Source organism: Pseudophryne corroboree, chromosome 7, assembly GCF_028390025.1.
Source record: "Pseudophryne corroboree isolate aPseCor3 chromosome 7, aPseCor3.hap2, whole genome shotgun sequence".
Classification (NCBI taxonomy): Eukaryota; Metazoa; Chordata; class Amphibia; order Anura; family Myobatrachidae; genus Pseudophryne; species Pseudophryne corroboree.
In genome coordinates this window covers 99403690-99417523 of record NC_086450.1, presented here as the reverse complement: position 1 = coordinate 99417523, position 13834 = coordinate 99403690, and the positions used below count along the sequence as shown (strand labels likewise).

Genomic DNA, 13834 nt, shown 5'->3' with positions numbered 1-13834 from the left:
TGGCTGCCCAGTTAGCTGCATGACAAGTATTAAATTGGTGTTTCTATTTTACTCACAGAATGATGCAATTTTTCTACTTTTACACATTTAGGGAATCACTGGGGGTGATCGTATAGGGGGTATATACACCCAGATGGCACTGGCCACACCCACACAGCACTGGCCACACCTCCACTAGCCCCCACAGTAGGCCCGTGATCATTTCCAGACCCATTTATACAGCTATGTTTCAGTTACTTTGGCCATGCGCACACACTTTATAATTAGGACTAAAATCAAGTTACTGTTAAGCTGGTGGAGATGTACAGATGTGTCCTCATACATCTAGCCTCAATACGCCACACAGCGCGAGATGTCTGGTGCGAGTGAGCCAAACTCTGCTAGCGTTGTGCGTATTTTCTTGCTGAAAATACATCTTAGTCGCAAAGAGATGTGACTAGGATGCACAAGGAGATTTGCTGGATAATTTGATACGCAACACTTATATATTGTATACGGAGCACAACAGAACTTGCATTGGGGTTTAGCTGCGGCTGCTACATTGTAGCACATCATATACAGATTCAGAGACTCCGTCGCACACAGATAAGCGTTGCATATCAAATTAATCAGCAGAGTCCACTGGTGCGTCTTAGCTACATCGCGTAGCAATTAAGATGCATTTTCGGCAAAATGACTCAAAAAAGATGCTCCGAGCTAGCAGAGTCTCACGGACCTGGCGCGCTGAGAGGGGCTGCTTGGCGCTTCTGCAGCAATGAGGTGGGAGGACACATCTGTATGTAAAAATAGACAGAGCTGGCAAACAGCAGACATAGCAATTTATACATGGATAAAATAAATGAAGTCCCATAGTTCAATGGCTGCCTACAGACAAGGGCTTACTATGCCTCAGTTTTTGTTAACCAGTCCAATGCAGTAGCAGGTAAAAGAGACGACAACCGTTAGTAGCCACATACACCACATTCTCACGACAGGAGAAAGTGTCAGCGGCTAATGCCATACTAACCCAAAGAAGCTAAGTGCGTCAGGGTGGGCGCATAAATCCCCTTTTCTGCTGCGGGGTAGACTGGGCTCCACAGAGAATGACATTGGGGATGTCCTAAAGCAATTCCTCATGGGAGGGGACGCACTGTAGCGGGCACAAGAACGCGGCGTCCAAAGGAAGCATCCTGGGAGGCGGAAGTATCGAAGACATAGAACCTTATGAACGTGTTCACCGAGGACCATGTAGCCGCCTTGCACAATTGTTCAAGGGTCGCACCACGGCGGGCCGCCCAAGAAGGTCCAACAGACCGAGAAGAATGTGGCCTTGATGGTAGCAGGAGATGGAAGGCCAGCCTGTACATAAGCATGTGCAATCACCATTCTAATCCATCTGGCCAGGGTCTGCTTGTGAGCAGGCCAGCCACGTTTGTGAAAACCAAACAGTACAAAGAGAAAATCAGACTTCCAAAGGGATGCAGTTCTCTTCACACGGATACGGAGAGCCCGTACCACATCCAAAGCCAGGAGAGGCAAAGGCCGAAACCACGATCTCCTGACTTAGGTGGAAAGAAGACACCACCTTAGGTAAGTACCCGGGACGTGTTCTAAGAACCGCCCGGTCACGGTGAAAAATCAGATATGGGGACCTACAAGACAAGGCACCCAGATCCGACACCCGTCTAGCAGAGGCAATAGTCAGCAGAAACAATACCTTAAGATAAAGTCACTTAAGGTCTGCAGATTAAAGAAGCTCAAACGGAGACCCTTGCAACGCCTCCAGAACCACCGGCAAGTCCCAAGGAGCCACAGGTGGGATATAAGGAGGTTGAATCCGCAATACACCCTGAGTGAACGTATTTACATCAGGTAAAGTCGCAATTTTTCTCTAAAACCAAACCGACAAGGCAGAAATATGAACCTTGATGGTGGCCAAACGAAGGCCCAAGTCCAGGCCTTGTTGTAGAAAGGTCAAAAGTTTGGCCGTACTAAACTTGTAAGCGTCATGATTATTAGTGGCGCACCAAGCAAAGTAAGAATTCCAGACCCTATGATAAATCCGAGCAGAAGCCGGTTTCCGGGCCTTCAACATGGTTTGAATGACAGCCTCAGAAAATCCCTTGGCCCCCAGGACAGAAGCTTCAAAAGCCATGCCGTCAAAGCCAACCGGGCTAAATCCTGATACACACAGGGGCCCTGAACGAGGAGTTCCGGGAGCTGTGGCAGTAGAAGGGGACTCTCTATTGAGAGACCCTGAAAGTCTGAGAACCAATGCCGTCTGGGCCACGCGGGAGCGATCAGAAGCAGGATTCCTCCTTCTTGCTTGAACTTCCTTATTACTCTGGGCAGGAGTGACACCGGAAGGAACACGTATGGCAGCTGAAAATTCCATGGAATTGCCAGTGCGTCCATGAATGCTGCTTGAGGATCCCTTGTCCTTGCTCCGAAGACCGGAACCTTGTGATTGTGTCGAGACGCCATCAGGTCCACATCTGGAAGGCCCCACTGGTCCACGAGTAGTTGAAACACTTCTGGATGGAGGCTCCACTCTCCGGCATATACGTCCTGATGACTGAGTCCGCTTCCCAGTTTAGGATCCCCGGAATGAATACTGCCGATATGGCTGGCAGATGGCGTTCCGCCCACTGAAGAATCCTTGATACTTCCCTCATTGCCATGCGGCTTCGAGTGCCGCCTTGATGATTGATGTACACCACCGTGGTGGCGTTATCCGACTGTACTTGAACAGGTCTGTTCTGTATTAAATGCTGGGCCAAGTTCAGTAAGTTGAACACCGCCCGTAGTTCCAGAATGTTTATTGGGAGGAGAGACTCCTCACTGGTCCACCGACCCTGAAGGGAGTGTTGCTCCAACACCGCGCCCCAACCTCTCAGACTGGCATCCGTCGTCAGAAGGACCTGGTTGGAGACCCAGAAGGGACGACCCCTGCTCAATCGATGGTCTGCAGCCACCATCTTAGTGACAGAAGGACCTCCGGAGACAAGGAGATAATTTGCGATCTGATCCAGTGAGGCAGGCCGTCCCACCTGGCAAGAATCAGCTTCTACAGAGGGTGGGAATGGAATTGAGCGTACTCCACCATGTCGAAAGCCGACACCATGAGACCTAGCACTTGCATTGCCGAATGTATCGACACTTGCGGACGAGATAGGAAGCATCAAATCCTGTCCTGAAGTTTCAGGACTTTCTCCTGAGACAAGAACAACCGCTGGTTGTGAGTGTCCAACAACGCCCCCAGGTGCACCATGCTCTGAGCAGGGACCAGGGAAGATTTCTTCCAGTTGATGAGCCACCCGTGGGCATGCAGAAACCGGATAGTCAGATCCAGATGGCATAGGAGAATTTCTGGGGAATTCACCAGGATCAACAAGTCGTCCAGATATGGCAGGATCCTGACCCCTTGACGGCGGAGCACAGCCATCATTACCGCCATGACCTTGGTGAAGACCCGCAGACCGGTGGTCAAACCAATAGGTAAGGCCCGAAATTGGTAATGGAGGTTGCCAACTGCAAACCTCAGGTACTGCTGATGCGAAATTGCAATGGGATATGCAGGTAAGCATCTTGCATATCCAGGGAGACCATATAATCTCCATGTTCCAAGGCCAGAACAATATAGCGAAGAGTTTCCATACGAAACTTGGAGACCCTCCCAAATTTGTTCAAGGACTTGAGGTTGAGAATGGGACGAGAGGACCCATTCGGTTTCGGGACTAGGAACAGCGATGAATAGTACCCCTTCCCTCTCTGAGCCAGAGACACCTGTACTACCACTCCTGTTTTCAGGAGGGACTGTACCACGGAATGAAGAGTGCGACATCTGTCAGGCAAAATCGATGAGGGCGACGATTCATGAAGGATACAGCGTAACCTTGAGTGACGCATTCCTGTACCCAGGTATCTGAAGTGGTCTTCAACCATTCCTGGGTAAACCCTAGAAGTCGGACCCCACCCTGGGATCCCACAGGGGGAGGCCCGCTCCATCATGCAGCAGGCTTGTCAGTTTTGGAAGCAGGCTGACGGGCAGCCCAGGCCCGTTTAGGTTTGGGCTTAGTGGGTTTGGAAGTGCGAGCCTGTTTCGGGTACGCCTGACCCTTTGCTTTCTCTGAAGGATGAAAGGAGCGAAAGGAAGTACTCTTAGCCTTCAGTACCGAAGGAGCAGTACTATGCAGACAAGCTGTTTTAGCAGAAGCTAAGTCAGCCACTATCTTGTTGAGGTCTTCTCCGAAAAGAATGTCTCCCTTAAAAGGGAGCACCTCCAGGGTTTTCTTAGAGTCCAGATCCACAGACCAGGACCGCAACCAGAGAATCCGGCAAGCCAAAATGGACGTAGTAGAAGCCATGGCCGCCAGAATACCGCCATCAGAAGCCGCCTCATTAATGTAATGAGAAGCTGTGACAATATACGACAATGTCTAGAATTATGAAAAACGTTGGAAGGCAGCTCCGCTTCCAACTCCTGAGCCCACGCTTTAGTAGCTTCTGCAGCCCAAGTCGCTGCAATGGTGGGCCGATGCGCAGCACCAGCTAGGGTGTAAATCACCTTTAAACAACCTTCCACACGCTTATCCGTCGGTTCTTTCAGAGACGTGACGGTCGTTACAGGCAGAGCTGAGGATACCACCAGCCGCGTCACCTGCGAATCCACTGGTGGGGGTGTCTCCCAATTATTACTTAGCTCAGCCGCAAGGAAATAGCGAGCCAGCATCTTCTTGTGAGGCATGAATTTTTTTCCTGGATTTTCCCAGGATTCCTGACGTATGTCAACTAAATGGTCAGAGTGAGGTAAAACTTGTTTTACCACTTTCTGACATTTAAATCTGTCCGGTTTCTTAGGGGCAGTATCAGGCTCCGGGTCATCAGTAATTTGAAGGATTAACCTGACAGCCTCCAACAAGTCAGGAACATCCACCTGTGAAATAGATTCCCCATCAGAAGTATAAGAATCAGTGTCTGTGGGGTCAGTATATACGCCATCCTCATCAGACGAGGTGTCTGGGACGTTGGTGGATTGTGAGGAAGTAATGCCCGCTTAGAGGACCCCTTGACCTTAGGCCGACGAGGGTGAGATTTCTGTTTAGTCAGTGAATGGTTCAATTGCTTTAACAGAGTGGATAGTTGATCTGCCCATGGCGGATTAACCATAAGCGATTGTACCGGCACAGGAGGTCCGATAGGGGGCGTAAGTCTAATTACCAGCGTATTCAATAACGTGGAGAAAGTAGCCCAAGGTGGATCTTTTTGAACCCCTGTTGCTACGGTCCCATTGGGGGGTAAGGAACCCCTAGAACCTGAACCCTCTGCTGCTATATTTTCCTCAAATGTGTCTGCAGCATCACCACCACGCACTGTGGGATCAGCCCCAGCTCTGTTGCCCTTTGTAGCGGACATATCTGAAAGCTCAATTCAAGGCAACACAGTACAATATCAGCAGCCCAACACCTGACAAGAACCCCACGTGTAGTGTATTAGCACAAACAGAGAGTTCCAAAGGTATATGGTGACTAAAAATCACAGAGAAAAATACACAATAAGTATATCTTGTGAAACACCTATATTAAATATAACCCTGACACACTTAGCCCCCTCAGGTTACAGAATATAGGGATAGCAATCTGAGTAAGATACACAAAATGGAGGTCACAGCAGCTATATGCACACACACAGTCACATTGTACAATGCAGAAATTATAACATGCTATAAAACTGCACTGGACTAGCAATACAGAGTAATACTAAGTATAGCTATATACTCAATAGATATATCAATGCACAGTAAAGACTGGATGTATATCACAGGGTACTTGTACTAAATAACCCTGACTAAATGCACTGTTTCTTAACTAACACTGTCAGCAGACATGTAGAATACTTAAGTGTAAAATGCACAGCGCTGACATGCAGGCGGCTTTACAGAGGAGGATTTGCCCAAACAGTTTCTGGAATCAGCTCAGCTTGTCCCAATGGCGCCCAAACACTGACAGAGAGAGATATGCAGCTCCAGGGCGGGAACTCTAAATGGCTCCCTGGGGCTGGGGGAGGGGCTACAGGTCAAAGCCTTATCCCCTTGCTGGACTTCCCCACCGGGTACTGCGGGCGTTATAGTAAACTGTTTTTAGTAAAACCGACCTGTGCCCTTGCAGTCTAGTGGGGTCCCTGTACTACCACAGTGTCCATGTCAGCGCGCACTGACTGCCTCCCACCAGCCGCGCCGGATCGCGATTTCTAGCGGGTCCCGCCTGGGGGACCCACTTACCTCCTCCCTGAGTGCGGCCACGCGATCCTCGAGAGCTGCGGTGGGGTGTGTGACTGACAGATGAAAACCGATACCTCCGCTATAAGTACCTGGCAACCAGGGCGCGGGAGTATACAGCGCCGCTGGGGGAGGTGATGGAGCTGCAGCAGGAGATGTCTGACTGACATCTAACACTCACAGTGTCTCTGCTGCAACCCTTGAAGTCTTCATTTTTCACTTAAAAAAGCTCTTCTGAAGGCTGCTGGAGCAGCCCACCTGTTGTATGCCTGCACTACATGGCACCAACTACAAAACTGAGCTCCTGTGCATGGAGGCGGGGTTATAGAGGAGGCGGCGCTATGCATTCTGGGAACAGTCAAAGCTTTTAGCCTGTTGGTGCCTCGGATCAAGATCCTACTCTATACCCCAATGTCATACACTGTGGAGCCCAGTGTACCCCGCAGCAGAAATGACAGTTTAATGCTAAAAAATACAAAATCATAAATTTGGGTCTCAAAAACCTAAAGGTTAAATATAGTATCAAGGGTAATATTATATACACTACTGAGGAGCAAAGGATAGATATATATATATATATATATATACACATACACACACATACATACACACACACGCTGATTCAAAAGTCGCAGTACACCTGTTTGTGTCAAAAACTGTGCAGAAAATGGGAAAACTGACTTAGATTCAAGACGGACGATTTCAAGATGGTGCCCATGTTCGGTGCATACCCTAAAAGATAGCCCACCTCACCTTACTAGAGTATTCCGTTTTCCCATTTCCTGCACAATTTTTTAAACAAAAGGGTGTCCTGCGACTTTTAAATCACCATGTGTATGTACATACGTATATATTATATATACACACACAGTATATGTATGATAGATAGATAGATAGATAGATAGATAGATAGATAGATAGATAGATAGATAGATAGATAGATAGATAGATAGATAGATATTCTATTAGTACCCAAAAAAAAAAAAAACCTGACTCCTTAGCTGTGTGGAAGCTAGGTTGGGTTGCTGCAAATGCAAACTAGATAGGGTGCAAGTTAATTTGTGAACTGCTGAGACCCTACTGACATGCAGGATCCGTTCTAGAACTATTATGAGAAATACTGCCACAACCAACTGTGACCACAAGCAGCTAAGTGAACTGGGGAAGAAGATCTGGAGAGGGGGGACCAGTTCTGTGCTAAAAGCCAATGTCAGGGCTTACTGTTGACATTGCACTTACACTAAGAGGGCACAGCAGCATGAAACTGACAGAGCTGCGCTGTGCTGCTGCTGCGTCGTTGCTGACAGCCTGGGCTACTCGCTTGTTCTGCTGCCATTAGCTCCCAGGTTATATTTTACATGTAAACAGATGACCAAATTGGGTAAAGTAGCACAATAAATATAGCATGCTGTAGGTTAACATTTTACATTCAGCTATTTTTAGGGCATTTTCATTTGTTTATTAACGTGTAAAAAGAACAGTCCTTCCCAATCAGGTATGAGCAGCCCAATATCTGACCTGTAAGAACTCCGTAAACTCCAAGTAGGAAAGATGCTTTTTCCGGTTGTGCCCGAAGTGAAGCCGGATAAATTCACAATCCCAGTTGAAAGGGATATGATGGTGAATCATGGTCTGTCCGAATATTTCCTTAACGTTCTCTTAGAAGGAAAAATAAAGCACACACAAAATCAGATTTTGACTACACAGTTAAAAGGCCGATTAATCCATTCTCTGCTATGGAATACAGCAGTGTAATGATTTCACATGATCCCAAGCCATCATACAAGCAGCACATTGCATTAGATCAGCACTGCAAGATTCATGTCTTGAACCTGTGTATGGAAGTATCCAGGCTTCCCCAACTAGTCCCATAACACGACTAATGTTCGTATTGCAAGCAAAGACAAACAGGTAGAAGGATTTCATAAGTAAATTATGGCAGCATGGCCAAGGCTAAAATATGCTTTAGTCTGACCAGCGAGGTCATCTTATGAAACCCAAGAATAGCGACTGAATGATCTGGAACATCTTGGGAGTCAATACGGACATGAAATGATACACAGCTTGAGGAGCCAAAATGAGGGTGTAAATGTCCTATCGTCAGGTTCTCACCACTGTCCAGAAGCTAATTTATGCAGTCACCTGTATTTGCCTACTCCCCTCTCCTCCAGGTACACTTCCTTCCTCTTAGTACGCTTTGTTGTCACACACACAAAACCATTCCTACCCCTCCTCTACCACATACTTACTTTTCCAATACATTCTAAAGAGACCATACATCTATACCAGTATAGTATAAAAGTATGGCATTGGGAAGAGTCTACTCTGTATGTTTTCATCATACAATATTTAATTACGCACTGCTGGGGGCTGCGGTCAATATGACGGCTGTCGGGATCCCGGCAGTCGAAATACAGACACCAGAATCCAGAGACCCGTTGGAAACATGACGTTGAAACTCCGACAGGGGCAGGAAACTGACGGAATCCAGTCACACGGTATCCCGACCATAGGACCAGCCACGGCGGGTTAGGATTAAGCACGGGAAGGGGTGAGTTAGGTCTAGGCAGCGGGGGGAGGGGGGGGGGGGGTTCGGTTTAGGCAGTGGGGAGGGGGGTTGGAGTTAGGCACCTCCAGGGGGTGGTTAGGGTCAAGCACTAAAGGGGGAGGTTAGGTTTAGGCTGCGGGCCCAGAAGGGTAGGGGAGAGGGGGGGGAATACCATCTACTCACCCCTGTCAGGATTCAGATAATCGGAATCCCAGCGCCGGTATTATGAATGCCGGGATCCCGTGCGCCGGTAATTCCTACTGATTCCACTGCTGGTGTCATACTAAAGGTGACATTATAAAGAGGGTGACGTGGTACAATCAACATATTTTAACACATTTTTATGCAGAGAAAATGCCTGGCTATAAGTAAGCATAGTGCTCTAAAATACATGGTGTATATAGGGTGTACTTTAATAGTACAAAAGGAATATAGATATTCTGGATACAATTCTGTCTAATGATTGGGAGTAAGAACCAACCACAATAATAACGATGATGTACTGTATTACACATAAGGAACCACAGTTCAAGCAATCATTCCGAACAAATCTGTCTTCTGGCCTTCCCAACCGGATCTCATTGTATGGTACCTACAGATCCATAGGGACGTTAGGAAACATCAATGTGCACTAGTGAAAATATCATGCTGTATGTATAATGAGAGTTATCATAATATTTATCTAGATAAAATATTTTGTTTGCAAGACATGAATCATGCAGTGTTTACTGAAATCAAGTGCAAGTAAAAAGAAATCCCAGTTTTTCTTTAGATTTGTGGCTTTCAAAATTCTATGACCAGATACGTAAAAATATAACTATTTAATGCTGCCTTTTAGCTGCCAAAGGCAAGTTCAGGGATTTGTTACATGGAATAGGAATGTTAGGAGATAAACAGATGATTGGGAATAAATTAGCAGAGATACCAGATGAATAGTAAAACAGATTCTCTCATTTCTAAATTGAATAATAGAATGATTCTGCAGAATTTTTGTACGTAAGAAATTAGACATTAATTAAGTTACAGAAAGACCGTCTTCCCTATAGAATATATTAGAACATTCTGTAAAATGTTTATATTCTCAGGTAGAAGAGTCACTTTGCCTACCACTCTCAGTGAAGATCGCAATCACAGGTAAATAAATTAACGCAACAGTCGGACTGTGCGAGCTCAGGAGGCGCTGTTGGGATGCTCTGAACCAAACAGACAAAAAAAAAATGCAGCAACAATAAAACTTTATGAAATATATATAACTGTTACCACTGTAAAAAAATAAAAACACAGTACAAAAAAACCCCACACAAGATATGTTGGAATATCTGCAAAAGTAGACTAAAGGCCCCCATACACTACCACGAGGAATTGCATGCTCTCCGTCGCATGCAATACTCCTTAAACGCGTCGCCAGTAGCTCCTTCCCTCACGATGTGCTAACGTTAGATCGCATGCGATCTAACGTTAAAGCATATCATCACTAGCAACAGGGCCAGAACTTACCTGCTGCAGGTAAGACCTGAAAGCCCTTCTTACGACCCCCAGGAGTGCGCCACACGATGTAGTTCACTTACTCGTGACACGTCGGCCCAATGCGTTGATATTGTGCCAATAAGTACGATATCGCTCTATGTATGGGCACCTTTAGCGCAGTCATAAGTGAATGGGTGTGGTTCTCTGCTGTCTAGGGATGTCTGCTTACTTGCTGCCTTTCCTCCACCGGTAAGCAGCTGACAATTAGCAATAGAATACAGAACATTAACAAGCATAGTAATCACTTAAGTGTTTCGGAGAGCTGAAGCACCTTTTGGTAAATGGGGCACAGACCAACACACCACAGGCAGATGTTAACTCTGTGTGCTGGCTTTTTTTAGCTTTTATCTGCTCCATATTGCTTTACTCTTTAATGGTCTGTAATTATGTTATTGTTATTACAAATGACTTACAAAGTTTTGATTAATAAGCACACGTCCCTGTGGCACTATAGTCACAGGTTGTTACTCTCACACATGTCTAAATATATATATTTAAAATCTATTTTGTTTTCTTTCTTACTACATTTATACTAACCTCATAAATCTTCTTGTAGCATGAAATTATATTACATCTAGCTAAAATGATATGTTGTTATAAAGATAATATACAGACAGGCAGCAAAACACAAGGGGAGCGTGGATATAAAAAATGCAATTGCACTAGTGCATGCTCACCTGTACAGTTCATGGTTACGGTCCTCGTTCCCATCTTGCATGCGTGGTTGCACATGAGTATTAGACAAGTCAACACATACAGCCATGCTTAAATACATCTATGGGGGATATTCAATTAGCTCCGATCATTTTGGAGCTATTGAATCCGCGTCGTCGTCCCCCCCTCCCCCCGCGTATTCCACTGCGGGCCATCTACGGCCATTTTTAAGGCATTTTCACCTTTTTTTTTTCTAAGTGAAATGCCTCAAAATCTGAGGCACGTGTTTTTCGCTCCTGCTGAATTTTTCGACTAGACGAAAAACGTCCCTGCTACTAATTGAATATGTGTCATAAAAAGTTTAGTTTAGAGAACAGAGGGGTCCGATTCACGTTTGTAAGTAAAGAAAATGATCATGCAACCGGGCAAAACCATAGTGCACTGCAGGTGGGGCAAATGTAACATGTGCAGAGAGATTTAAGTTTGGCGGGGTGTGTTCAAAATGAAATCCAAATTGCAGTGTAAAAAGTAAGCATGAGCAGTAGTAAAAAAAACAAAAACTATTTGCGGGGAAGAATAAAAGCATACTACAGTTATGTCTAATTTTATGTAAGCCTCAATTGGCTGGATTCAAATGCCCCCCTCCTCCCATCGCGCCTGCCTGCAGTATTCTAATGTTGCTGCAGACGGGCGCGACAAGTTCATTTCAGCTCGCTACCCCCCATGGGTAGTGGGCTGAAATGCGAGGAAAGAGTCTTTTCACAATCGCGCCTATTACTTTAGTTGGGTTTAGGTGCTTTGCGCTCCTAAACCCGACTGTAATGGGCGCGATCAGCGTGATAATGAGGGGGCATTTGAATATCGCCCCTCTATCTCCCATCACTTTAGACAGGAGATCAAGGGTACAATGAGATTTAAACTCCCCCCAATATGTGTAAAATAGCATGCTTTGAACCAGTAAGAAAACATGCAACTGTAACATAGGGCCTGATTCAGACTTGACCGCAGGTCCACTGCAACATGCAGATTCCAGATTATCAGGATTCCAGATCCAGATTATGCAAGTGCAGACTGGGCCTTGTGATCTCGCCTGCACTTCCCTCTCAGCCACTGCCTAATTTACAGGCAGCGGCGTTGAGTGGGTGGGGAAGGGGCGGGGGGAGGCCTGTGCTCCCAGTAATAGGCATATCAACCCCGTTCTCTAGGAGAGGAGAACCAGGGGTCTGCAGACCACACAGACTTCCTGGCATCCAAGCCGCTGCTTCAGTCAGTCAGCTGAGTAAGCTGGTCGCGAAGTTGGATCCCATCTTGCGACGTCTGTCACAGTGCTGGGATCGCAGCAACATGCAGGAGGCGTCTCTTCTACTGAGACGTCTCCTGCATGCCCCTCCTTCAGATCAGACGGAAATACAATCTATCTCAGAATCAGACCCATGGTGTTATTATGTATTTTACGCTCAAAGTGTCTCCCATTCGTTCTTCAATACTGCTGCATTCAAATCCTTGTGTCACTATTGACTGCCTTATTGAGAATAACTTTAGGTCTATCAGGCTTATAAAAACTACCAAACATTTCTGAATATCACAGTAAGATACTTTAGCCTGATGAAGAAAGCTTTGTGTGGGGGAGGGGGTGGGAGGGGGAACGGACTCTACACAAAGTCTCTGTAGGACACTTCGAAAATGGCACTTCAATTTCGCACATACGATCCAGGGGGTATGGAAAGTGCCGGTGCCTGAACGGCCTACAGAGTAAAATCATTGGGTTGACAGAGATGAGCCTATGGGTGTTTTTTGTCCTGCCCGCAGCTCTATGTTATTACACAGCACCCAGTCGGTTACACATATTGCTCCTTGTAGAAGCAGATTCTCCTTGGCTTCAGCTTCCTCTGCATGCCTGTAAATGATTTACCCGCACTGGTCCTTCAACTAACAAAATGAGGGTTGGCATACCTCACACTGTAAAACAAAGCTATTTTCTTTCCTACATGAAATCTACTTTCCATAATACACATAAAAGCCAGCTTCTGCATTATTACTTAACCATTGCAAAATTCTTACCGAATGTTACCTCAGCAGTCCCGCTCTTATCAAATAACTGATAAGCCACAATGAACATAGCATCAGGGGCACACAACACGGATTCGAATGCCAGAAACTCTTGGAAGGAGATCAACCTGCGGATAACAAAATAAATTCACTTTGCCAGAGACATGAGAGATTGCATAGGCAAGCAGAGGTCTCGAGTTAACAAAACGGTGCATTCTGTAAACATTTACTGTGTTATTATCTGTCCGGCAATCTCTGCACTTGTTCACATTTTACTTAATGCATACTGTAGTGTGTTATCTTGTGTCAAACCCCGCATGTGTTGACGGAGATTTAAGCAGATTGAGTTGCGAGCAGGGGAAGCAGAGGGGCTGAAAGGCTAATGTACCGCTCAGGTAACATAGTATGCCTATTTCCGTTTACATTATGCCAGGCCAATCTCACTGATGGAGCGGATTGCAACTTGAAACATTGATGGCTTTGTGACTATGTTTCAAAAGTGTGGACTGATGCGAGGTGTGTTGTCCCTAGAAATATTTAATCTATATGAAATATACTGTAAAAATCCATGTAACTGGGCTATATTTTACAGGGATGATTTAAATTTTTTACGGCAAACCTGTAAAAAAAAAATAATAAAAAAAAAAATAGTAGTTTGTCCGTTCTTTTCAGAAACCAGCTATTGTTTGTCTGAATGGTTGTAAACATGTATGCATTTAAGTCATGTGGATTCAGACAACAAAGAGAAAAACCGTTAATGATGCAGAATTCTATTCATAGACTTGATAACAGCAGCCAGA

General features: G+C 45.7%; 1 protein-coding gene across 1 annotated transcript in view; it reads right to left on the bottom strand.

Annotated features, from left to right (window-relative positions):
* SLC25A12 (solute carrier family 25 member 12) overlaps positions 1-13834 on the bottom strand; it is a 273342-nt gene that overhangs the window by 132961 nt on the left and 126547 nt on the right. Inside the window, exons 4-5 of the mRNA XM_063933471.1 lie at positions 13047-13162; positions 7775-7914 (exon numbers count right to left, since the gene is read on the bottom strand). Of these exons, the coding sequence (XP_063789541.1) occupies positions 7775-7914; positions 13047-13162 (256 nt within the window). The remainder of the gene's footprint in view (positions 1-7774; positions 7915-13046; positions 13163-13834) is intronic.